The sequence below is a fragment of the Vanacampus margaritifer genome, chromosome 2 (assembly GCF_051991255.1).
Source record: "Vanacampus margaritifer isolate UIUO_Vmar chromosome 2, RoL_Vmar_1.0, whole genome shotgun sequence".
NCBI lineage: Eukaryota > Metazoa > Chordata > Actinopteri > Syngnathiformes > Syngnathidae > Vanacampus > Vanacampus margaritifer.
The window spans coordinates 634172-658366 of NC_135433.1; the positions used below are offsets into that span (position 1 = coordinate 634172).

The 24195-nt window shown below is 42.4% G+C and overlaps 1 protein-coding gene across 5 annotated transcripts in view; it reads right to left on the reverse strand.

Moving 5' to 3' along the window:
- Nucleotides 1–4113: 4113 nt before the first annotated feature.
- The window catches only part of kcnq3 (potassium voltage-gated channel, KQT-like subfamily, member 3), a 52488-nt gene continuing 32406 nt past the window's right edge, over nt 4114–24195 (reverse strand). For 2 of the 5 annotated variants that reach the window (XM_077556838.1, XM_077556837.1), the window contains exons 3-15: nt 18709–18992; nt 17344–17516; nt 16113–16286; nt 15931–16041; nt 14571–14666; nt 14393–14487; nt 14242–14268; nt 9181–9392; nt 8045–8153; nt 7832–7963; nt 7002–7097; nt 6825–6912; nt 4114–5359 (exon numbers count right to left, since the gene is read on the reverse strand). In XM_077556838.1, the coding sequence (XP_077412964.1) occupies nt 4715–5359; nt 6825–6912; nt 7002–7097; nt 7832–7963; nt 8045–8153; nt 9181–9392; nt 14242–14268; nt 14393–14487; nt 14571–14666; nt 15931–16041; nt 16113–16286; nt 17344–17516; nt 18709–18992 (2242 nt within the window). In that variant the 3' untranslated portion in view covers nt 4114–4714. The remainder of the gene's footprint in view (nt 5360–6824; nt 6913–7001; nt 7098–7831; nt 7964–8044; nt 8154–9180; nt 9393–14241; nt 14269–14392; nt 14488–14570; nt 14667–15930; nt 16042–16112; nt 16287–17343; nt 17517–18708; nt 18993–24195) is intronic. The other 3 variants (XM_077556841.1, XM_077556840.1, XM_077556839.1) reach the window with 3 other exon arrangements.

The window sequence follows — 24195 nt, forward strand, 5'->3', positions numbered from 1 at the left end:
GTTAATAAGTGGTGCACTTGATTAAAAAAAAACAAGTGATCGTCATAATAACGACAAGAATTTGCATATTTGCATCTGATGAACAAGAACATGTTTTGCGGGGACACGTGAAGGTCACTTCTTGTCTTAACGTGGAAACGAGACGAGACGCCGCCGTCAAGTCGCTCACTCCTGGTAAGCGGCCAAACGGCGCGTTAGCTCGCAGCGTGGCTGCCGCGCGATAGCGCTCACGCTAGCTGGGAAACGCCTTTGGCACAGAGTTTTCCCATCGTCATAGCAACGGACTCATCGTATCCTCGTGCACGTTCACATGCGCGCTATAAGATAAATAGACAGTATATCATGGTTGTTAGCTTAGCGTATGTTAGCTTAGCTGAACATTGTTTACTGGCTGTCAGAGTAGATACGTACTGAAGACATTTAACATTTTCTATGCATATTTTTACTGTTTATGAATTTACTTATAGTATATAGATGCCATATAACTGTGATAATGTTTGTGTGAAATATATTGGGCATATTAACTGTATTGTAATGAATAACACTTTTCACTCCCTTCCAGCTGGTGAGATCGGAATGCACATGGGAGGCACGTTCTCAAGTTCTCAAGTTGATAACACTGTGGGTCTGAGGGAGTCTAGGTCGCATACCTGTCTAATCATATATTTCCGGCTTTGGACGGAACTGGAGTAAACATGTCAGTAAATCACTTGTCTGCCTATTATAATTACTAACCCTTTGTCCAGCCTCAGAGGAGGAGTTTGCTTTTTTCATCTATAAAGCGACTGCGTGTTTTCATATTGACACACTCGAGGCTTAACATCACCTTTGAATGTAAGCATGTCTTGTGTCTTTTAAGAGCTCTTAAAATAAATTCTTTATCTTCATCAGATCTCATTTTTCAATTATTTTTGAACACGCAAAGATTACACTTAATATAGTAATCAAATAATACCTTCAGTACGTACAGCGGATTATATGTTGTCGTCATTGAAAATGTTCCTTGTGTGTACACATTAGTCATTTTAGTTGCTCGTCACACGACAACGTTGTGATGCGACTTGGCAGCCGCCGCCGCCGCACAAAAACGGAACAAAAAGATGAAAAGGATGAATGTGAAAAGGCCAAGGCACAAATCATTGGTAGCAATCAAAAGGTCCAATAAGATTCAGCTTACGATCAGGACTGACAACATCATCATCATGACGGATCAACGCACGCACGCACGCACGCACGCACGCACGCACGCACGCCTTGAATATTTTATGGCTTTTGTGTGTGTGTGAATAAGACAATTTGGACTGTTGTCGTCCAGCAGAACTTGCGTGTGCTCGTCCAAACAACAAGAACAGGAAGCATCAATCGCAGGGAACCAATCAGAGAGAGGGGCGGGACTTCACAAAACCTCAAAAACACCTCATGAATATTCAAATGAGGATGACAAAATCTCAAAAGCTCCTCATGCATATTCCAATGAGGACCAGCATTTTCATCATACGAGTGAAACGTCGAGGGAACATTTTGTGATGACAAAAGGCATTCGTCCTTTCGGTGGCGTGTCAACAAACATTCATGTGTTCACGTTTCATGTGTACTCAAAACGTCAAGACAAAAAAAGGAGATTTGAATTGATTGATTGAAATTGATTAAGAAGATACAAATAAAAAGGCTCAGCAGAAGACGATCATTCGAGAGTGTCAAAGTAAAAATGTTTCAGCATGCGATACGGTAACTCATGTTAACCGATCAGCCGATGATGAAGATGATGTAATGCAAGTGCAGGTGTTCCACAGGGCTCACATTTAGAGCCACTGCCTCGATTATACAACACATGCTGTCTTTGTCCGCCAACGTGACCTTAAACATGGACATGGACATGTCATTTCACCAAATGTCATCAAACATGTTAGCAAACACGTCATTAAACCTCAAGCATGTGACGTCATCCAACATTTCCTTCAACATTTCATCAAACATGTCATGTCATGAAAACTCATCAAATGTGTCATGAAACATGTCACATGATCAAACGCGTCCTTAAATGACGGGGCACATGTAGACAAAAATGTCATTCAATATGTCACGTTATGAAATATGAACTTGTCGGCAAACACGTCATGAAACATGTCATGGAACACGTTATGGCGTGATCGAACGCGTCTTTCTGCACGACGTCTTAAAACATGTCGTTGTTGCGTGAATGCAGAAAAGAAAGTCTTCCGCGCTGACATCTTCTCTCGAGGTTTACGTTTTGAATGTGACGCGTGTGATTGCGCAAGACGAAGACAGGCGAGTCGAGCCGCTTGCTGTCTTTGCTGCGTCACCGGACACTTCATTAGGTACACACGCACCGCCATTTCTATTTTTCCGAGGGTGTCCCTAATAAAGTGGCCAGCGAGTGTGTGCGGAAAATGTGACTCACGTGGAGGCAGCTGTCAATTACGATTATTGACACAATATTATTGTTAAGTTGAAGCTTGGATACATTTGAAACGCCTGCTTACTTGATCACTTATTTGAATTTACGATTCTTATGCAGATGATGATGATGATGATGAAGGCTCCCGAGTGAGGACCCGCCTCTGACTTCCTGTCATTGTCGTTCGCGCCCAAAGCTTGTCGCTGGTTGCCCTGGAAACGAGCGAGCGCCGTCAAACGCCGCAGCCAATGAGCACGCGGCCAGCAGATCACATGACAACAAGACCACACAAACTACAAAGACTTGAAAGTCTGTTAGAAAATACTTTTGAAACGTTAGAAAATCTCCACAAAAAAATTGAATTTATTTCACTGATTTTCTTTGTCGTTTGTGTAAAGAGATGGCTTGTTGTCATAACGACCAATCAAAGGTTGTTAAAAAAGAACAAAAAAAGTGTAGTTTGGCACGTTGGACTAATTGACACTTGAAAGCTGTCAATCACGAAGCAAAGTCATGTGACAATGAAGCACCGCCCACTTGTGGGCGTGACGGACAGACAACGAAACGCACACGCGTGCACACACGTGAATCTTTTGGTTGAGTATGGCCACTAGATGGCGTCCTAGCATGCATCCATGCAAACAAAAAGTGGACATACGTGTACGTCGTGTCCACACGTGTTGTGGGCATCCGGGAAGTTTTCACGTTTCTTCACACTTTCTTATGTCACGACTGCATTCCAAAAACAACTTTCACTTTTGTTGCGCCCAATCGCTTGCTTGAAATGTGAAAACACTGTCACACGCATGCTAATTAGGGATCGACCGATTATCGCTGCCGATATTTGGCATCTGGACAAATATCCGCATCGGCACTTTTTACGATTCTGAAAGCCGATGCAGCTGCGATCTCACTGAGCGGCGAATGCTTGCGAACATAGCGAAGTTTTGGCTTTTCATCAGCATTTGGAAAATGTTCACAGACACTTTTTACTTCCAAACATATTCAGATCTTTTGAAAGCTTTTAAGAAGCTCGACGAAAACCTCGGTAGGTCATTCCAGGTCATGTTTGGAAATGAGAATTCGCTCTCAAACATTTGTACCTGGTTAAATAAAAGTAAAAATAATAATAATAATAATAATAAAAGCTACATTCACATGCATTTGTCGCTCAATGTGATACAGGGAACTTTTCATTTATGGATTTACCGTACTTAAATTTCCACAAAAGGAAGAAATGATGTTGAAATGACTATTTACAGTAGAAAACTTTAGTGAACTATTTACTTGCTTAGTTTTGAATTTAGCTTAACACATGCTGGAATCTCCCTGCAATTTATGTTAGAATTTTTAAACAAAGCTGTCAATTCTTTATACGTTTAAAATGATCATTTTATTCTTATTTAAAAAAATATATGTTTTCTCTTTTACCGCAAATGAATATCGGCTTGAAACATCCATTATCGGTCTCCTTGACTACTAATAATCGGTATTGGCCTTGGGAAAAAAACATAATCGGTCTATCATTAATGCTAATTAGCATTAGCATCAAGCTAGCCGTGCCTTGTTGTTTTATATACCCAAAATGGGTATTTTGTATTTCGTTTTAGAGTAAACTTGAGTTCATGTTACCACACAGCGCTCGTATCTCAAGTCAGCGCTCACAAGTTAAAGCAGCAAAAAAAAAAATCCAGTTCGACAACAACTTTCTTTAAACAAAAAAGATGTAAAAAATTTTCATTTTTCAATGGATCATTTTCGAAGACTTTTGTGCAAAAATAATTGATGGAATCCATTTTGGATGGAGTGCCGTGAATACTTTCCGGATACGTGAAGTGTACATTATGTGTGACGTGTATGATGCGTCTATGAAAGTTTTTTTGTTAAATGGCATCGCCGGTGTGAGCATCATCCAGCACTTCCTGGCGTCTACGCTAGTGAGCATGCGTCACATGCAGCGGCGGAAAGCTTCCTTCTGCGCCGTAACGTCACCGATGACATCAGTGATGACGTCACCCATCACCAGAGTTGCAAAATCTCTTGTCGGGAATTCTGGAGACTTTTTCATGGCAATTAACAAACCAGGAATTTGCCCAAAAATAAGGGTTGCATCTTATTAGGGAAATTTTGCCGTAAACTTTTGGAGAAAAGTTCAGAAAATGATCCACCTCCTTGCAACCCTACTGACGACATCATTGGCGTGGAGGCGGCGGACATCCTGGGGGGGCTTCAAGTGTGGAGGCGTGGCTTGGCTTAAAGGTGGAGAGTTGACGAGGGAAGCGGTGCCGGCAAGACTCAGGGCGGCGTACTCCACACGGCCTCGCCAAGCCCCTCTCCCGTGGAGGAGAGGGGCAGCGGCCCCCCGCTGGGCGTGAAGGGGTCCGTGTCCGTGTCCGTCTCGCCCTCGGCCAGGTAGACGGGTCTGGGTCTGGGTCTGGGTCGGGTCCGGCCGCCATCCTCCTTGGCCCCCGCTCGGTCCCCGGCCGCCGCCACCGCCGCCGCCTCCTCGCCGGAGAAGCTGAAGCCGCTGGGCGAGCGTTCCAGCTCCTCGTGGTTCACCGACAGCAGCGAGAGAGGCGAGTCGCCCCCGCGCCCGGCGGCGTGTCCCCCCGTGGTCCTGCCGCACACCCCGGACAAGTCCTGCAGAGAGCTGATGGGCAGCACGGTGGGGCGCGCCGCGTAGGTGGGCACGGAGGACGGCGGGCGCAGGTGGCCCTTCCCGCCCACCCCGCCGGCCGGTCCCGCCTCGACGGCGGGCGGCCGGTACGACGGGAAGCCGTCGCGGTAGTTGAGGAAGAGCCGGCGGATGTCTCCGCCCCCTGGGGGGTGGCAGGGCTCCAGGGTCATGTGGGCGGCGCCCGCCGAGTCCACCTGCAGGTGCTCGCTGTGCTGAATGTGCATGTCCACCAGGAAGTCCAACTTCTTCTCCATGTCCTCCACCTGAAGCCCGCGGGAAATATTGATTATGAAATGAACACAGTGCTTCTGTCTATGCTCAACAAACATATAAACGCAAAACTTTTGTTTTTGCTTCCATTTTTTGAGTTGAACGCAAAGATGTCAAACTTCTTCTACATGCACAATATCAGCATTTGTCTCAAATATTGTTGACAAAGCAGTCCAAATCTGTGATCCTAACACAGATGCTGCAGTTACGCTTTGGGCCAGAGGTGGCAATCACGAGTCAAAAAGTGACAAACTGCACAAAGATCCTTTAAATAGTACTTTGTCTTCATTTATTTTGTCAAACACTTCAAAATCAATTCAAAACATCTAATGTAGCCATTTAGGATTTAGGAACACAAGATTTAAGTGCAATATGAGGCAGAAACGTTCTTATTTTTAAATGGTTCATGTGTGAAATAAGAAGGCATTCATAGCTTAAAGTTGTGTTCCTAAAATCTAAACGCAGATGTTTGCCATTTTGAGTTGAATGTTTGTCTGTTTTATAAAATAAAGGAAGACAAAGTTCTATTTATCTCTTTTTTTTAAGCAATGAAAAGACCTCAATGTGCCATTTAAGGCACATTCCCTTCCTTTAACCCCTGGGCGTTATTTGACCATTTTTTGGCTTTTTGTTGGTTCTGACCAAGCCCAGGGGTTAAACATGAAGAGTGAATTCCAAAGTAACCTTGGTCCAGAATATTGAAAAATAATTCAATTAAGTCAATTACCAGCTGTCAAACTCATTTACAAATACCAACCACAGAAACTCGTTGGTAATGCTAATAGCTAGTTGCTAGCCGCTAGCCACTTACATCCGAGACTTCTGCCGTATCGTACAATGGCGGCGATCTCTTAGCGTCCTAAATTAATAATTGAATATGAGTTTGGGATAGCATTGTGTTGATGTCGGTCGCAAATACAAAGTCAATCAAAACGACGATAAATAAAGATGATTTGACTCGACTTAAGTCATGTCGAAAAAGGAAGTCAAGCCAGCCGTCACGTCAACTTCAAAGTAAAAGTCTACTAAGGCTATTTGCTTTGTATGATTGCATGTTTATTTTGAAGTTAGGCTTAGCGTGTTGCGTTGAGTATGTTTCAGCTTCCTTGACATTCGACTGTTGAAGGTGCACTTTTTTTTCTTTTTTTCTTCCCACCAACCAATCTGCGCGCGATCCGAACCGTGGTGCCTGATCCGAACCGTGGTGCCTGATCCGAACCGCGGTGCCTGATCCGAACCGTGGTGCCTGATCCGAACCGCGGTGCCTGATCCGAACCGCGGTGCCTGATCCGAACCGCGGTGCCTGATCCGAACCGCGACCACAGATCAATGATGATCCGTTGCGCCGCAAACCTTTAGCGCAGTACCACATTCTGCCACAACATGCCGAGCAGCACTGAGCTCTCTTGGGAGACGTGCAGCGGAATGGATCATTTGTTCGCTCGCTCGCTCGCTCACCTGTCGCTCCACACGCACAAATCTTCCCATCATGCTTTGGTCCTCGGCTTCTGCCATGGAGGAGGGTTTGGACAAGAAGGATTCGTGCCTGGAACACATACACGCACACACGCACGGCCGTTGATCACCTTTGACCCGGTGCTTGTGTTCAGACGCCAAATTGAGGTCGGGGCCCACCTGGGCGATTGGCTGTTGCTGTAATTAAAGGGCGGCTTGACAGGTTTCTTCTGTTTGGGGGTGAGGGGGGCTCCAGGTGCCAGAATCATGTCGATCCTGGAAGAAAACCAGCATGATGATGAAGGAGCTTCCAGAACACTCGTGAAGACTCCACATATATGAAATTTGAGATTTTGTCTTTGTCAACTAATGTCATATGATTCTTTTGAGATGCTTTTATTTTGGTATTGGTGCGGAACAAGGATGTGCAACTGGCATGTGGCCCTCACCCATATTCAGCGGCCTCTCGCGAATTTAAAGGGGAAAAAAATGGTGGCGGGGTTATGTGGACACGCTCATAATAATCCGGGTTCGGCACCCATGGATTATTTTTATTTTTTTTTACATTTAAATTTTGCGTGTGTGTGTATTTGTTTTGTTTATTTGGCGTGGGACTTTAGTGACTTTTTTTTATTATCTTGCACTTGACAAAAAAAATACAAATGCTAAAATAAATGAAAAACTAAAAAAATGAAAACAAAGCCTTTTTGTAAAAATTAAAACGAATACAACTTTACATTTTATAGTTATATAATAATATTTTAAATGAGAAATTTGCTCCAAAAACAAAAGTGCCAGGAACATTTTTGACCTGACTTCCCCTTTAATTAGCAGCTATTATCATATGGAGGACCAAAAAAAATGGCAAAATAAAATAATAAATAAAATTATTAAAAGTGAAAATAAACACAGATGTAAAAATAAATAAATAAAACATTTAAATATATACTGTATACATAGAGAAATAAATAAATGTAAAAATAAATCCAAAAACCGAGATGGGGGCTCACCTGGTCTGGAGGTACTTGATCCTGCAGAGCATGTCCAGATGTCCGGCCGAGTACTGCTCGATCACGTCCTTGACGTCGTAAGGCCTCAGCGTCTCCTTGAAGCGCTTCTTGTTGAGCAGGAAGGTCATGATCCTGATACGCGCACAAAAACACGGGCCCAGTTTCATTTCATTTGTTGGACCCGGAGCGCTGGCAGCAGCAGATTGCGCAAACCTGACGGCCCTGATGACCAACTTCAGCGTGGGGATCATCTCCTCCAGCAGGATGTCGGCCGGGAAGCCGCGATCCTCCGGGACCGCCTCCGCCGCAAGCGCGGCTGCATCTGAGGCAAAGTTGCGGAGATTTTAGTTGGGATGTCGTCATTTGCCAGCTGCGTCAATTGACGTCATTGAACGGATCTTCAAAATAAAATTCATTTGTTCATCTTTGTTCACTCCAGGAAAGTTCTGTGCAGTCATTGCGAAATCATCAGAGGTTTCTCAGCGTACACACTTTTTTCAAATATTTTTGGGGTTAGGATCTTCAATACCAACTCAACTCTTGAATAGTCACTGATACCAAGTACCAATACCACTAACACCTTTTGATACAAAAAATCTGCAATGACATCATTTTAAAGAAAGACCTAAATATACTAATATAGCATTCAATATAAAATTAAATAAATAATAAATTCACTAATAATAACAACTCAAATGAGTCCGTAATCACCCCCATAAAATAATCAAAAATAATAAACAAATAAAAATAATAGATATAAATTAATTAAAAAGAATACAATTTGATTTATATTTGTAATCCACTGCGCTTGAAATGGAGTTGAATTGAGTGGGGTCGAGGTCACTGAGGTCACTGAGGTGGTTGGAAAGCTCCTCGGTTTATTATCTTCTATAAACATGCTAAACCAACAAAATTAGCACATGCTAAATGGTTAGCCATGACGATTAGCATTAGCATGCTAACAATTAGTCTACCATTTAAGGTAAACAAACACTAACCACCATTTAGCTCACACATACCTCTTTATATGTACGTTACACATCGTGTCTTCAAAGTCACTTCCAGACGATGCTTCAAAAAGCTAACGAGTGGAGCTAGCTGCCTGTTAGCTACAAATTAAATGAGCTCAACAACTTCCTGTTCACTGTGTGCGTCTGCAAAAGGGGTCCGTGTAGAAACACAGACGGCGAAACAATCATTGTTCCGGTGGAGCTTCGAGGCAGACGTTTTCCGTTTACATTTTTAAAGTCGACTTATCCGACTTGGCCGACTTTTTCCCCCAGCAATAAACGAGTCGTTTAAATGGATGGCAGGCGTATGAAACGCCGCCGCCATTTTTGTGGGCGTACCTTCGGAGCTCTGGCGCAGCGTGGCCGCCCGCATGCGGAAGGCGGTGCGGAAGCGTTCGCGGTTGCTGAATCCGGCCGGTTTGGGTTCCTTGGATGGACTTTCCTCCAGCGCCTCGGCATTGGCCGCCATCTTCCTGCTCGCCGCCACCGCCGCCATTGCTGGCCGCGCGTTGGGAAGGCGCACGCGCTCCAGCAGTGTCATCTTCTGGCTGCTGGACCACACGGTCGCCATGGTTACGAACAACACCAGTGAGGCCAGTGGGGTTATTTTAGTCAACATAAAAGAACTTTCATTGAAAAAAAGCCACATTTTGGTTGGTAAAATTAAATAATAAAAGGGCTTTTAAAAAACAAAAACTACATCTTAGGTAGAGGTAGCAACTTCATCAGAGGTGGCAAATGCAGGTCCAGAAAGTAAAAACCCTGCCATAGTTTGGCTTTAGCCCCTGGTGCTAACTAGCTAGATAGCTAGCTAGCAGGTAAACGAGCTCCATGGGAGCTAGGGAAGCTAGGTAGGGAGCAAACATGAAGGGACAAATGCAAACCATTGCAAGATCAGAGGTGGCAAATGCAGGTCCAGAAAGTAAAAACCCTGCCACAGTTTGGCTTTAGCCCCATGTGCTAGCTAGCTAGCTAGCTCCCGAGCAGCTTGTTTACCTGCTAGGGAGCTAGCTAGCTAGCTAGTTAGCACCAGGGGCTAAAGCCAAACTATGGCAGGGTTTTTACTTTCTGGACCTGCATTTGCCACCTCTGATGTGATGTGACAAACAGTGTCCTTCATTTTCTACAATTAGTATCACACATAAATTTGTCAATTCGTATCATATGTAAATGTAACATTTTGATGTCATAAATTGTACGTTTTAATGTGCTAACTTTCACATTACAACTAGATCGATAAAAATCGATTTGGCAATATATCACGATATTACAGCACGCTATTCCCGTATCGATTCAATATGCAGCCGAATCCATGTTTAAAATATTCAACATTTTCAGCATGGAAGATTGTTATATTCATAAAACATTAAGCCTTAACATTTTATTTCAATGCTGTTCAAACAGATTGCAACAGTTATAATAAGCCTGAAGTACATTTTCATACAAATCTTACAGTGTATGTATGTGAGTATTTTCTAAATTTGATCTTAAAAAAATGGCAATAATCAATTTATAGATTGCTATCGGGATTAATCGGTCTCAAATTGAAACGTGACCTATGAATCGCCAGGTACTCGGCAATTCACACCCCTAATTATAACATAATAAAGTTTCACATTTTTATTTTGATGTGATCAATTCCACATTTTAACATGCTAAATTTCACATTACAACAAAATTAATTTCACAATTTAATGTGATACATTTCACATTTTAATGCAAAAAGTTTTGATGTGATCAATTGAATGTTTTAACGTGCAAAATTTCATATGACAAAATAAACCGTTTTAAGTTTGACATTTTAATCGGAAACGTTTCTCATTTTAACATTTTAAGTTTGACATTTTGCGTTCTTTCTAAAATCAAAATGAAGCTAATGCTGCCTTGTTCATGTCACTGGCCGAGCCCAATGTCGCGTGACATTTTAAAATCTTAAATCTTTTCTTATTTGCTTAACTCATTAGCTCCCAAAAACGTATAAATACGTTCTAGTTTAATTGTTTTAAGTGTCCCAACGACGTTTTTATATGTTTTAAAAAAAAAAAAAAAATTTTAAGGCTCTAAAATGCAAAGAACGGTTAAAACAATGGCAGTTATTTTACAAACGGCCAGCAGGTGGCAGCAGAACACCAAACATCAACCAGGGCCATGTTGATAAAAGGTCATTTACTCACAAATCTAAATAGATTTGTGAATAATGATGAAACTTGGCTATATTCTAATGCTAATTACTGCAAAATGGAAACTGAAACTTTTTTTTTCCTGATGAAAGAAGAGATTTACGAGACCAAAAACGGACTCGACAGTGACACTGAACCGCAAGGAATTGCTTTCTTTTGTTTATCATTTTAAAAAGTACATTTGTGAGCTATTTGTTCTGTAGGATTTTCCAAATCTGAAAATATGTGCTTGGGCGCCTTTGACGGCGGTTGTGGAGCGGCGGTTGTGGAGCGGCGGTTGTGGAGCGGCGGTTGTGGAGCGGCGGTTGTGGAGCGGCGGTTGTGGAGCGGCGGTTGTGGAGCGGCGGTTGTGGAGCGGCGGTTGTGGAGCGGCGATCGGACGCCACGGAGGCACGGTGGGACTTTTCATGCGTTTGAGGGACGCCACAATGCGTCCTGGCAGCAGCAGAAGACTTGAAGACACTTTCTTTGTTGGGCCGCACAAAGCCCAGAGCACTCGGCGCAGAACCAGAGCCCTGCCGGGGGGCCAAACCCGACACCGTCACCAGCGCTCTCATGCGCGCCAACAATGTCCGCCTCTTTGGGGCGCTGAAAAGCTCCCGGGAGGCGGCGAAACGCTGGCAACATCGAGATGAGGACGAGATTGTGCGAAAACAGACAAACTAACGAGATGACGTCGTCGTTTGGCGCTCAAAGGAAGCCCACAAAAGTTTTGGGACACGTCAGATGGCAAAGACGCTAGCGAGTTGTTTGTGCACCAGGGTTAGAATCGTTTGACTTTTACTTTTCATGACACTTCTTTTTATGTGATTTTGACTTGCTTTTTGAATTCAGTTACTTTGAACTCTTTTCCTCCTAAAAATGCATAAATAAGTTCGATTTGAGATTTTTCAAGTGTCCCAAGGACATATTTATACGTTTTTTAAATGTATTTTTATGCTAGAGCATACAGAAGGCTTTGATGCAGTCTCTCAACTGTAAAGAAGGGCATTGATATGATAATATTTGGTTACATCTATATCGCCACCTAGTGGTGACAAAAATTGACATTTTCATCGACTGCACTGAGCCCGTTTGAGGGATCGAGTTGAAAATTTGTCACAGAAGCCTTAACATGTTGATCCTGCCTCACACCAACTATTGTGACGTTTTGGCAAAGGGCGTGGCCATGACGGCGCTGCAAAGTCTGATGATTCACCGTGACAATGAAAGCTGCGTGAACTTGACCCAGATGATCCGATCGTCTCCAAATTTCACACATTTGATGAGAGTCCAGTCCTGAAGACCTCTAGAAACTTAGATTTCATCATAGTCATAGCGCCCTCTAGTGGCCAAATTAAATACATGTTTTTTTCTTTGATGTTGTTCTCCAACCGGGATGGACCTCATATTTGTTAAGAAGACTGTTCATGATGTCACAACACAAAATGTGCGACTTTTCGTGAATCACTGTGGGCGGGGCTACGCACTGTTCGCCAAGAAAACAACACCGATTTTGAGGGCCTAAACATGCACAGAAACTTGTGAAACTTATCGTGTATTGCACGATTTTTAGTAAAATGACTCACTAGCGCCCCCTACTAAGTTTTAACAAAGCAGCTCCGGTTGTACATTTAAGCAAGATCTACGGCCTGAAGGTATCTGTATGACAATAGTCAGTAATAAATATAGCGCCACCTAGCTCTTGGGTCAACAAAAAAAATGACGACATATAATGTATTTTGTCCAAAATTTGGATCCTCTTTGTAAGTGTGATAACTAAATCATTTATTCATATTTTTTTTACTTTCCGCAGCAGGTCTAAGTAGTGACGCAGGTGGAATAACGCCATTTTGGCATTTGATGATTTGGCGCTCCACAGACGTGTGTTGTGGATGATATCCGATTTCATTCCTTAAATATCACAACCACGTGGGACAAGCTTTATCAATCATTCTACAAATGGATTGCGCAACTCCAAATGGCCACGTCACATGCGCGGCCGACGACATCATCCGGCAAGGGAAGATGTTGCAGTTGACAATTTCACGCACGAACCCCAGCAAATCCATTTATACTTCCGCAAAGCGCTTCCATCGCCCTGATTGTAATGGGAATGAGCGGAGCCGCTTCTTTTGGCCAGGAGCCGGCTGCATTCTTCTCCCACAATGGCGCAAAATGCTCCATGTATATCTGCTCGTCAACTAAAATACGTTTCCTACAATAAAGTTCACCCATGTGCGCAGTTCAACCGCGCTTTGTGCAAGGCTTGTGTTGGCTTGAAATGAAGCAAAAAAGCTCGTCATTGACAAAGGCAAAAACGAAGGACATTTTCGCTATGATTGTTATGATGAATATGAGTTATTTTCAGTTGCAGTTAGTTTTATCAACGTTAGCGTTAGCTTGAGTTACAGGGTTGGGTTAAAAAAAAAATCGAATAATCCATATCACTGATATCAATTCATAAACCCATGAGTCAATTATTTTAATATCTCTTTTTAAAATTAATAATTAATAAATTTGTAAGAAAATAAAATTTGAAAGGCTGATTTTTTGTTAAAATTTACTGTTAAAATGAATTTAAAAGTATTTTCTTACATTTATGAAAGAACCGACTTATTATCAGACAATTCAGAATCATTTTAATTTATATTTACAATTATTGAATTACAATTTTCCATCCCCGCGACCCTTGTGAGGACAAGCGCTTAAGAAATTGGATAGATGGACAATATTTTCATGTCTTCCTTGCTGATGTCAATGTGTAATACGTAAGTGATTAGAACACGTGCTACTCTCATTAATAAACTAAATCCTTTCACCATTTACTGCCTCCACAAAATTTTATTTGGAGTTTAATGTTTGTGAAGTTTTTACCATGCCCTTGATATTTAAGAATAATTCATGTTTCATAATGAATCAATATCGGATTGAATTAAAGTGAATCGAATTGGGGAAAAAAAAAAAATCAAAATCGAGTCGAACTGAACTCTTGTGAATCGAAATCGAATTGATTGAGGAAATGACAACCGATACCAGCCCTATTCAGTTCGTTTTCCTTTTTAAAAACATTTTCATGTTTATTTTATTTCGTCAGCAAATTTTTGTTGTTGACTTTTTTATTATTTCATTTGTTTTCATGACCAATAATAACCTTAATGTGACCTGAGATTGTCTAGCGACCAGTCCATTTTTTGTCTAATAGGACGGTTGTCACACAAAGTGTCATGGCGTGTCTTACCTGGCCATGACGTCCAGATGGTCCTTCCTGCATGGAGACAAAGACAAACATGCTAACTTGTAAAAACAAAAATCACACAGGCGGACAACTGACAAACCCCCCCCCAAAAAAAAAGAATTCAACAGCATGTGTGTGTGTCCACACGACTCACCTGAAGCACGGGAGCGAGATGATGGTCTCGTAGAACCTCCACGTAGCGATGAGGTCTTCCCTGATTGGATTGGTGGAATAATAGCGCCACGCCGACTGCAACAGACACGCAGCCTGAATTTGTCCAATCGGATGACGGCGGCGGGTGAGCGGGTAGGCGGGGCCTCCTCTCCTCTCACCTGGATGAGTCCCGCGGCCGGATGGCGTCTCTTCTCAAAGTGTTTCTGTCTGTGCTGCTCCTGGACCTTCAGGGCCAGACCAGAACCCAGGATACCCTGCCATGTGACCAAGGTTATTTTAGTGAACGAAAACTAACGAAAAAAACAAAACTCAAATTCAAAAGACAATTTTGGTAACAAAATAAAATCTAAACGAAAATGCTTTTCAAAAAAAGAAATTAGCTACTTTTCTCATTTTAACATGGTGTTTATTAAATATTGCGCAAAAGCAGAGGTGGCAAATCCAGATCCAGAAAGAAAAAAAAACCCTGCTACAGTTTGGCTTTAGCCATTGATGCGAGCTAGCGAGCTAGCGAGCTAGCGAGCTAGCTAGCTCCCTGGCTAGCTCCCATGGAGCTTGTTTACCTGCTAGGGAGCTAGCTAGCTAGCTAGCTTGCAAGCATCAATGGCTAAAACCAAATTGTGGTGGGCTTTTACTTTCTGGACCTGGATTTGACACCTCTGCACACAAGTAATACACATTAAAATCAAAAAAACATACACGAAAACTAATACTGACTAAAACTCAACTAAAGCGATTTTTTTTTTTTTTTTACATAACTTAATAACTAAAACTAACAGAACCACCCTGAAAACGAATTAAAACTAACTAAATTTAAAAACCAAAAACTCAAACCGAAAACTAACTCAAATGAAAATTCTCAAACTATAATAACCCTGGATGTGACGTCATCAATGTGTCAAATTTACCAAATGTGAGGTGATCAATATCCACGGTTACTGAAGGTATTATTTGATTACTATATTAAGTGTAATCTTTGCGTGTTCAAAAATAATTGAAAAATGAGATCTGATGAAGAAGCCTTCTTTATAAAGAATTTATTTTAAGAGCTCTTAAAGACACTTGAGTAAATGCTTACATTCGAAGATTATGTTAAGCCTCGAGTGTGTCAATATGAAAACACACAGTCGTTTTATAGATGAAAAAAGCATCCTCCTCCTCTGAGGCTGGACAAAGGGTTAGTAATTATAATAGGCAGACAAGTGATTTACTGACATGTTTACTCCATTTCCCCGTCCAAAGCCGGAAATATATGATTAGACAGGTATGCGACCTAGACTCCCTCAGACCCACAGTGTTATCAACTTGAGTACTTGAGAACTTGACTCCCTTTCAGACACACACATTTCTTATCTCACCAGCTGGAAGGGAGTGAAAAGTGTTATTCATTACAATACAGTTAATATGCCCAATATATTTCACACAAACATTATCAGTTATATGGCATCTATATACTATAAGTCAATTCATAAACAGTAAAAATATGCATAGAAAATGTTAAATGTCTTCATTACGTACCGCTGGCAGCGCGAAGAAGGAGACGCCGATCAGCGCAAAGGTTCCGGCCAGAAGTCTCCCCGCCCACGTCTTTGGCGTCTTGTCACCGTAGCCGATGGTGGTCAGCGTGATCTACGACAGCGCGAGGCGACTTGTGACATTTGCACGCCGACGCGCCGGTCGCGTGACGTCACAGCACGTACCAGCCCCCACCACAGCGCGTCGGCGTACGTGTCGAAGTCCTGAGCTTTGGGCTGAGCGGTGGGGTCGTCCTGGTTGGACGTGTCCAGCGTCACGTCGTCCTTCTCCACCAGGTAGACCAGGAAGGACGCTAGGATCAGCGACAGGAAGCCGATGTACCAAGCCGTGATCAGCTCCTACGTGCCGCAGCGCAACAAAATCTCATTCGCACGCATTACTTACATGCTCTCACACGCAATCACATGAGAGTGTTTCCGTCGTGTGGGTGAGATTTTCAGAATCATGTGTGAGAGCGTTTTTGTAGTACATGAAAATAATAAAAAAGCTGAGTAGTGTGTGAGAACGTTTTAGTAGTCAAAGTGACAAAAACAACAACAATGAGAGAGCATTTCAGTAGTGGTTGTGAGAGTGTTTGTGAATGGCAACAATTTCAGTAGTAAGAAAGCTTCAGTAGTGTGTGAGAAATGTATGAGATCACTTTAGTAGTAGGCTACAAGGGAACAATAAAAAGCTGAGTGGTGCTAGAGAGTGTTTGAGTAGTTTTAGTAGTTAAGGTGACCCCCCCAAAAAAATGAAAGTGAGAGCGCATTTCAGTAGTGTAATGAGAGAGTTGTTGCGAGTGGCAAAAAATCACTAGTGAGAGGGCTTCAGTAGTGTGTGAGAGTTTTCTGTAGCATGTAGGAGATCGTTTTAGTAGTGCAACAAAACAATAAAAAGCTGACAAGTGTGTGAAAGAGTTTGAGTCGTGTGGGAGAATGTTTTAATGCAGCAGAATGAGTAAAAAGAATTATGTAGAATGTGAGAGAGTTTTTCAGTAGTAAATGTGAAAGTAAAGTGTCTTGGCAGTCATTGTGAGTGGCAAAAAAAAATAGTAGAAAGTAAGTGAGCTTGTGTGTGACAATGTTTCAGTAGCAAATGTGAGAGCATTTTAGTAGAGCATGAGAACAATAAAAAGCTGAGTAGGGCGTGAGAGTGTCTGAGTACTGTGTGAGAATATTTTATATATTGCAGTGAGGGCATTTTATTAGAATGTGTGAGCAATAAAATTGTTACTTTTGAGTGAGAGAGCATTTCAATATTGTGTGAACTAAAACCCTTAAAGTGTTTTGCTAGTGTGCTTAAGTGCATTTCAATAGTGTGAGAGCAAAACAATGTTTGGTGCACGTGAGAGTGTTTCAAGTGCGCGATTGTCCGCCATTGGCCTCCAGTCCCACAGGGGGCGCCGCGTCCCACCTTGCTGTGCGCGTAGATGGCCGAGCCCAGCAGCTTCCAGGTTCCTCCTCGCCGGTCCATGCGCAACATGCGCAGGATCTGCAGGAAGCGCAGGCTGCGCAGGGACGTGGCCAGCACGTTGCCTTGGTTACGCACCGCCACCACCGGCACCGACGCCATCAGAACGAAGATGTCTGAGCATCCCAGAACATCACAAAGGTTACATCGTGTTCGCAATCAATCGCTCATTCCCGACTCCGCAATCACTACAGTGGGGATTTCCACAGTTTCTTTCTTTGTTTTGGTATGTGCACTGATTGAAATTGCCGTTGTGGGAGTGAACATAGCCAATTTGATTTCCAGCCAATCAAAGCCATTTCTCTTATTCTCTTTATCAATTTAGCGTTCAACTTCGACCTGCTTTGAGCTGCCGTCGGGTCGAGTCTACTTTCCCTCACCAAAATGTCGCTTGCGCCGTGGGCGTGTCATAGAAAGCATCCAGCACGGTCAGATTCGAATTGTCACACCAGATGCGCAAGTTTTTACGCCATCGATGAAATTAGACGATTAAACACCCTAACCCTATCGTATATAGTGATTTTCATATGATACTATATAGTCAACAATGGATGAGCCGGACGGTCCAGGGGTCTGCAACCTGCAGCCCTGGAAACACATGCGGCACTTTAGTCCCTCTCCTGTTGCTCCCTGTGGAGCTAAAAAAAAATGGTAGAGTTGTCTTCTTTGTTTTTTACATTTTATTTTTAGATATAAAAAAAGAGGCAGAAAATTGATTTAAGAAAAAACAGAAAAATATGTTCAAAAAATAAAAGAATAAATCAAGAAAATTACCAGAAAATGTCCATAAAATCGCCCAAAAGGTTAAAAAATTTTAAGCAAAAAAGGCAGAAAAAAAGCCAGAAAATGTCCAAAAGAGGAAGAAGATGCGTAGAAAATGACTATACGTCCATAAAATTGTCCAAAATGTCAGAAATTTGACAGAAAGGCAGAAAAGTCTAAAATGGTATGAAAAACCAAGAACAACAAAAAAAAGAAAAAAAAAGGAAGACGAAAGGTAGAACAAAATAAATCTTAAGTCATCTTAATAAGTCATCTTTTTGTGTTCTGGTTTAGCTCTAATTAGCATTCGGGCTTCATCACAATCTGAAAAATGTTTTGCTGCTCGAGACAGATTTGTGGTGATTTATTTGGCCTAAAATGTCTCTTTTGACAGGACAGCTTGCTGAACCCGGGGATCGTCTCATCACCACAAATGGATTCTCAGATTCTCAGAGGGCAATTTCAGGAAGATCCGGTGTAGAAAAAACAAGACAATTGCCATGTAGCATTCGGGACGGGTTAGGGTTAGGGTTAGGCCGTCCTTACCCAGCATGCAAAGCGGCTTGCGGGCGAACTTGAGCCTTCCTCGCCATCCTTTGTAACGACAGCAACATCCTGCAGCCCAGACGCGCAACGCAAACTCCGCCCCGAAGATGAAAATGGCGAACGTCTCCTGGGAAGCCACAAACACACAGTCACGTCCGCGCGCGTGCGTGCGTGCGTGCGTGTGAAAGCTCACCAGAACCACCAGCCAATGAGCTGAAGTCTTCTCGTGCTCTTTGAAGGTTGTCAACACGGCCAAAATCAAACAGCCAAGGACAATCAGAAATCTACAAACACACACACGCGGGTGACGTCATAAAAACAACAACAACAATGCCGAGTCCAGTTGAAGAAAGATGTGTAGGACGCACGTCTGAGCGCTAGAGGGCAGCACAATCTCACTTCAGTGTTGGCAGAAAACTCAGCAGCAAGCGCAGCAAACTTTTTCTTCTCTTTTTTTTTTGCTGACTCAGCAGAACAATGCTGACTTTTAAGATGGAGAAAATGCAACACAAGCTATTCAAGTCAATGTGGAATGAACATTCTGGATTTTGTTGCATGTTCTGTCAATGGCTAATACAAGATCCAAACGGAAACAGACACACATGGGAAAAAAGTTTTGCCAGCTGTCCAGAGGATACAAACGAGTGTCAAATCAAAATGGCTGACTTGCTTGTTGAATTTCAGGCATGAATCTTTTAAACGTATTCATTTGATCGACGTGTCCACCAGATTGGATGTTGGTTGGCGGCGCTTCACTTTTCTACCTACTCACAAGATGCGACAGAATGCAAAATGTCTGCTTGAAACCAAAATGGCCGACTTCCTGTTCAATTTCAGACATAGCTCCTTGAGACATCGTTCTCACGAGTGATCTTTTCTTGTTGATTGGGGGCAAATTTCAAAAGAAAAACTTTCCAACTGCATCGATGTTGTTGAACATCTCTCGATGTCAAGGTCACACGGAGAACAATCGATGCTACGTCCTGTTTGCCTTCAAGTGGTATATTTGTTCAATGAAGCGCTAACAGCGTTAGCATCAATGCTCATTGACGTGCCATTCGATGGCCTTGTTGCTCTCAGCACGTCAATACAACACAAACGCGCGCTCGCATCTTGGATGTGTCGTTGTCATGGTTACCATCGATTTACACTCACGGTTCCGTTCCAATTCCTGTAGCGAACTTATGTCTGTCAAGTCTCATGACTCAGCAGACACAAGTTCCACACTGTAATTGGCCGCCAATGATCGTAAAAAATGATTGACTTCCTGTCACTGTGAAGCGTCTTCTTTTGAGGTTCGACTCTTGGACTCACTAGCGTTTTTTTTTTTTTTTGATGAAGCCTCTGAACTGAAGAGAACACTTGAAGCATTGGTAGTTATTACACAAACGGCCAGCAGGTGGCAGCAAAGCAAAGGAGATCAACCAGGGCCTTGTTGAGAAAAGGTGCCCACCGTTCTAAACAGATTTGTGAATAATGATGGAACCTGGCTATATTCTAATGCTAATTGCTGCAAAATAGAAACAAATAGAATTATATATTTGTTTCCTGATGAAAGAAGAGATTCAAATCTTTCTTTTGGTAGCTTCCATGCTTTTATAGCAATAGAACACAATATTCTGCAGGCCTTGCAAAATCAGTTCAGAACCAGTAAAAGCCGGGAGCGAAGGGGGTTGCTTCAGTGAAAATGGCTCCCAGTCAACGAGTTAAGGGTCACATTTCATTTTGAAAATGAACAAAGGGGTCAGGTCAAGTTCATAAAAAAACAACATTAAATCTGCATGTAAAATACTTCATTTCAATACTAATTCATTTTCACATTTTAGATTTCCAGAAAACATTTTTCTTATAATTTGTTCTAAAAAAAAAGTAATTAGTATCATTCATTAAAAAAAACAAAAAAACAATGGACATGTAGAATCTGTAAAATTGTAAAAACTATAGTCAAACGTAATTCTCTTGTTTTATAGAATAAAAATACATTATGCATGAATAAAAAGGAAAGGTTTCATTTGTAAGAAAATATTTAAAATAGTTGATATTACTAATAATCACTCTATAATTATCTTATTGTATTTACAACACATCAATCAAGGAATCAAATGTGATAAATCAGTAGAGAGAAAAAAATATGTGCGATGGCAATAAGGATTGTAATGTGGCCAAATGGCTACGAGCTGTGGAGATCCCCATGGGTCGATCCCGGAACCCCGTCTGTTCAACCTGCACATGCTTCCGGCTTCCATCAACAAAGGACATTAAGATGACATTATTTTATATTGCTATTTACATAAAACAACTTTGAATTGTCATGTGTACGGATTGCACTCCACAAATAAACTTGATTTGCCTATTTATAATTAATATCAATATAAAGGATGAAACAATTACTAACACAATTAATTGATTATCAAAATATGTCATTTAGTTGGATAATCAATTAGTTGATGAATAATATGTGATACATTTTCTAAATGTATATATTTCAATATATTTTCAATATTCACTGCCCCCCCCCCCCCAAAAAAAACAACTCAGCACAGTTAAAACACTGGCAACAAAAGTGAGTACACCCCTATGTGAAAATGTCCCAATTGTGCCCAAGTAGCAATTTTCTTTCCTTCTCGTTAATGTGACAATGTGCGATCATGTGTAAATGGAGAGCAGGTGTGTTAAACTTGGTGTCATCTTGCTCACTTGAAGTTCTGCGCGAAGGTCGTCTCACTTCTGCTGCTTCAGGCGCGAGTCTCATGTTTTCTCAAGGTCGCTCGGCTAATAAAGCAAAAGAAGGAAAGTTCTTTGCGCTCCCGCCATTAATCCGCTCCCATCCGTGGAGCCCGCGGGAGGCTTCGGCCCCCCCGCCCGGGCCCCCGAGGATTCCTAACGAGCAATTTACTGACGAGATCCAATAAGCAGATTGCAGACGCAGCAGGTCGGATGCGTCCTTTGTGTGGGGAAAGGCGAGAAGCACAAACTTCTCATTCAATTGGACACTTGATCAAAGCATCCAAGTGTCGAAAAACAAATCCTTAACATTTTTCAGTACTTTTTTTTATAAAGCTTGAAAACCGGTCTAAGTTGTGGCGCAACGTGATTTTGGGCTGCTTTGTGACCTGAGACCGGAGCAACTGTGATGTTGGTTGGTGATTTTCGTGGCATCTTTTCTAGACACTTCCTAAAGTCGGGGGTCTCCAACCTTTTTTCCACCGCAAGCAAAACAGCAACGAGCTTCTCATGTTTCACAACATTTGTTTTATAGCCAAATTTGCCTTTACTTGAAACAACAACAACAACAAGAGTGGTAACAAAAAAACACATCTAGCGAAATGATGCTGAATACGCACGCGAGCGGTGCAAAGGATCACAAAAGTCACGGTTTGGATCGGATCATTTTTAGGATCAGCCAGAAAAAAAAAGAGAGAGAAGATAAATAGTACTTGTCTTCATCTATTTTCAACACTTTTGAGCATTAAAAAACAAAAAGTCTAATATGGCAGATAAGGATTTAGGAAGACAAGTTTAAGTCAAATCCTCAAATCTAAACGGCTATATTTGACATTTTGAGTTGGATGGGCGTGTTTAAAAAATAGAGATATTTAATGGACAAAAAGTGTTTTATAAAATAAATGAAGACAAAGTTCTAGTTATCTTTTTTTTTTTTTAAATAATGAAAAGACCTCAAAGGGCAATTTAAGGCACATTCCCTTCCTTTAACTCTGGAGAGTGAATTACAAAGCAGCCTTGGTCCAGAAAAGTGGACGGCCAGTAACCAGAAGGTCGGCTGTTCGATCCCCATTATCTGTCGGCGTGTCCTTGGGCAAGGCACTTGCCACATCAATGTGTTGCTACTCATACTGGTGTATGGAAGGTGCCAATGTTTGGTGGGAGGGGCCGTAGGCGCACACGGGCAGCCACGCTTCCTTCCGTCAGCCTGCCCAAAGTAGCTGTGGCTATTTAAGTAGCTTAGCGCCACCACAGTGTGAATGTGTGAGCGCATGAATAATGCAACTTCTGTGACGTGTCTTTGAGTGGATCCAAAAAAGCGCTATATAAATCAAATGTATTATTATTATTAGAGAATAAAGAAGCAAGCCAGGTATTATTTGTCAAACTCATGTATGTTACCAGCCAGGCACTCGTAGGTAACGCTAGCTCGATAGCCACGAACATCGGAAGTTTGTGTCGTGCCATAGAATGACGGCGCAATTAACTCGCGCTTTCTTAGCGTTCAAACTTAATAATTGAATATGAATTCGGGATAGCGTTGCTTTGACGTTTGTCGCAACTACATAATGTTAAGAAAAAGTATGATCAAGAAATCCTAAAGGTCGAAAAGGGAAGTCAAGCTAGCCATCACGCGGCCTGATTTCAAAGTAAAAGTCTACCAAAGCTATTTGCATTGCCGTCAATGTATTATTTGGCCAACTTTATTTTGAAGTCCGCCTTAGCGATCCTACCGCGAGCGACACAAACTACGGCTGTTGCAGAAGCCTGTCCTAACCTCAACTGTCATGACTGATCGCTACCTCGGATCTCCAAAGTGATGCAACGCTGCCATCTACAGGGATCTGTTAGTCCTGCGTAGAGTTACTGTATGTCAAAGTTTGAATTTCACAGAAAAGCCAGCGAGAACGAACCTCTTGCTGGCGACCAGAAATTCCGCAGCCCTTTGCAAGCCTGCCAGCAACTTCCAGGCGACGTCAGTTTTTATCCGACACATCTGCCCGCCGCCTCCACGTTTTGGTCGTCTTCTGCTGACAGGTGCAAAGTTGCCGAGAGCAAGATTAGCCCAGCGAGCGCCGCATTTGCGACGGGAGCGCTTTCGGCTTTTCCGGTCCGACTGATGTCAAACAAACCAGCGTGATTAGCGGCGCTAATTGGAGCCATTAGTGCACGTTAGGGAGCCGGCAGTTAATCGGGCCTTGCGGCGGATAATGAGTTTCCTCGGCAGGTTGCTCCGACGTCCCGAGAGAGGAGACGAGCAGCGCCGGGATCGATCAGGGAAACCTTCAACGATTTTGTCGTCACGTCAACTTTGACGTGGGAAGTTTCATGTAAATTACAGGCTGATTAATCTATTGGGGTTCGTGCCAATCAGAATATTTATTCTTTATTTATTTTTATTTATTCGTGGGGCAACGGATCACCATTGATACGTGGTCGGTTCGGATCAGGCCCCACGGTTCGGACTGTGCGCGATCCGCGGATTGGTTGGTGGAAAAAACAAACCAAAAAAAAACCACAGAGCGCATTCACACGAAAGCAACATGATCAGCTCACAACCACCACAACAGCAGCAGAAGAAGTTGAAAGTCACCAAAGTGGCACGTATGGGAGCCTTTTCATGATACGGGATCTTTTATTCTGCGTCTCGACACGATTCACACGAGCTGAAACTTAACTACGACTCAACGTAACAAGGCTAACTTCAAAATAAAGTACCAAATAAGACATTGACGGCAATGCAAATAGCCTTGCTAAACTTTT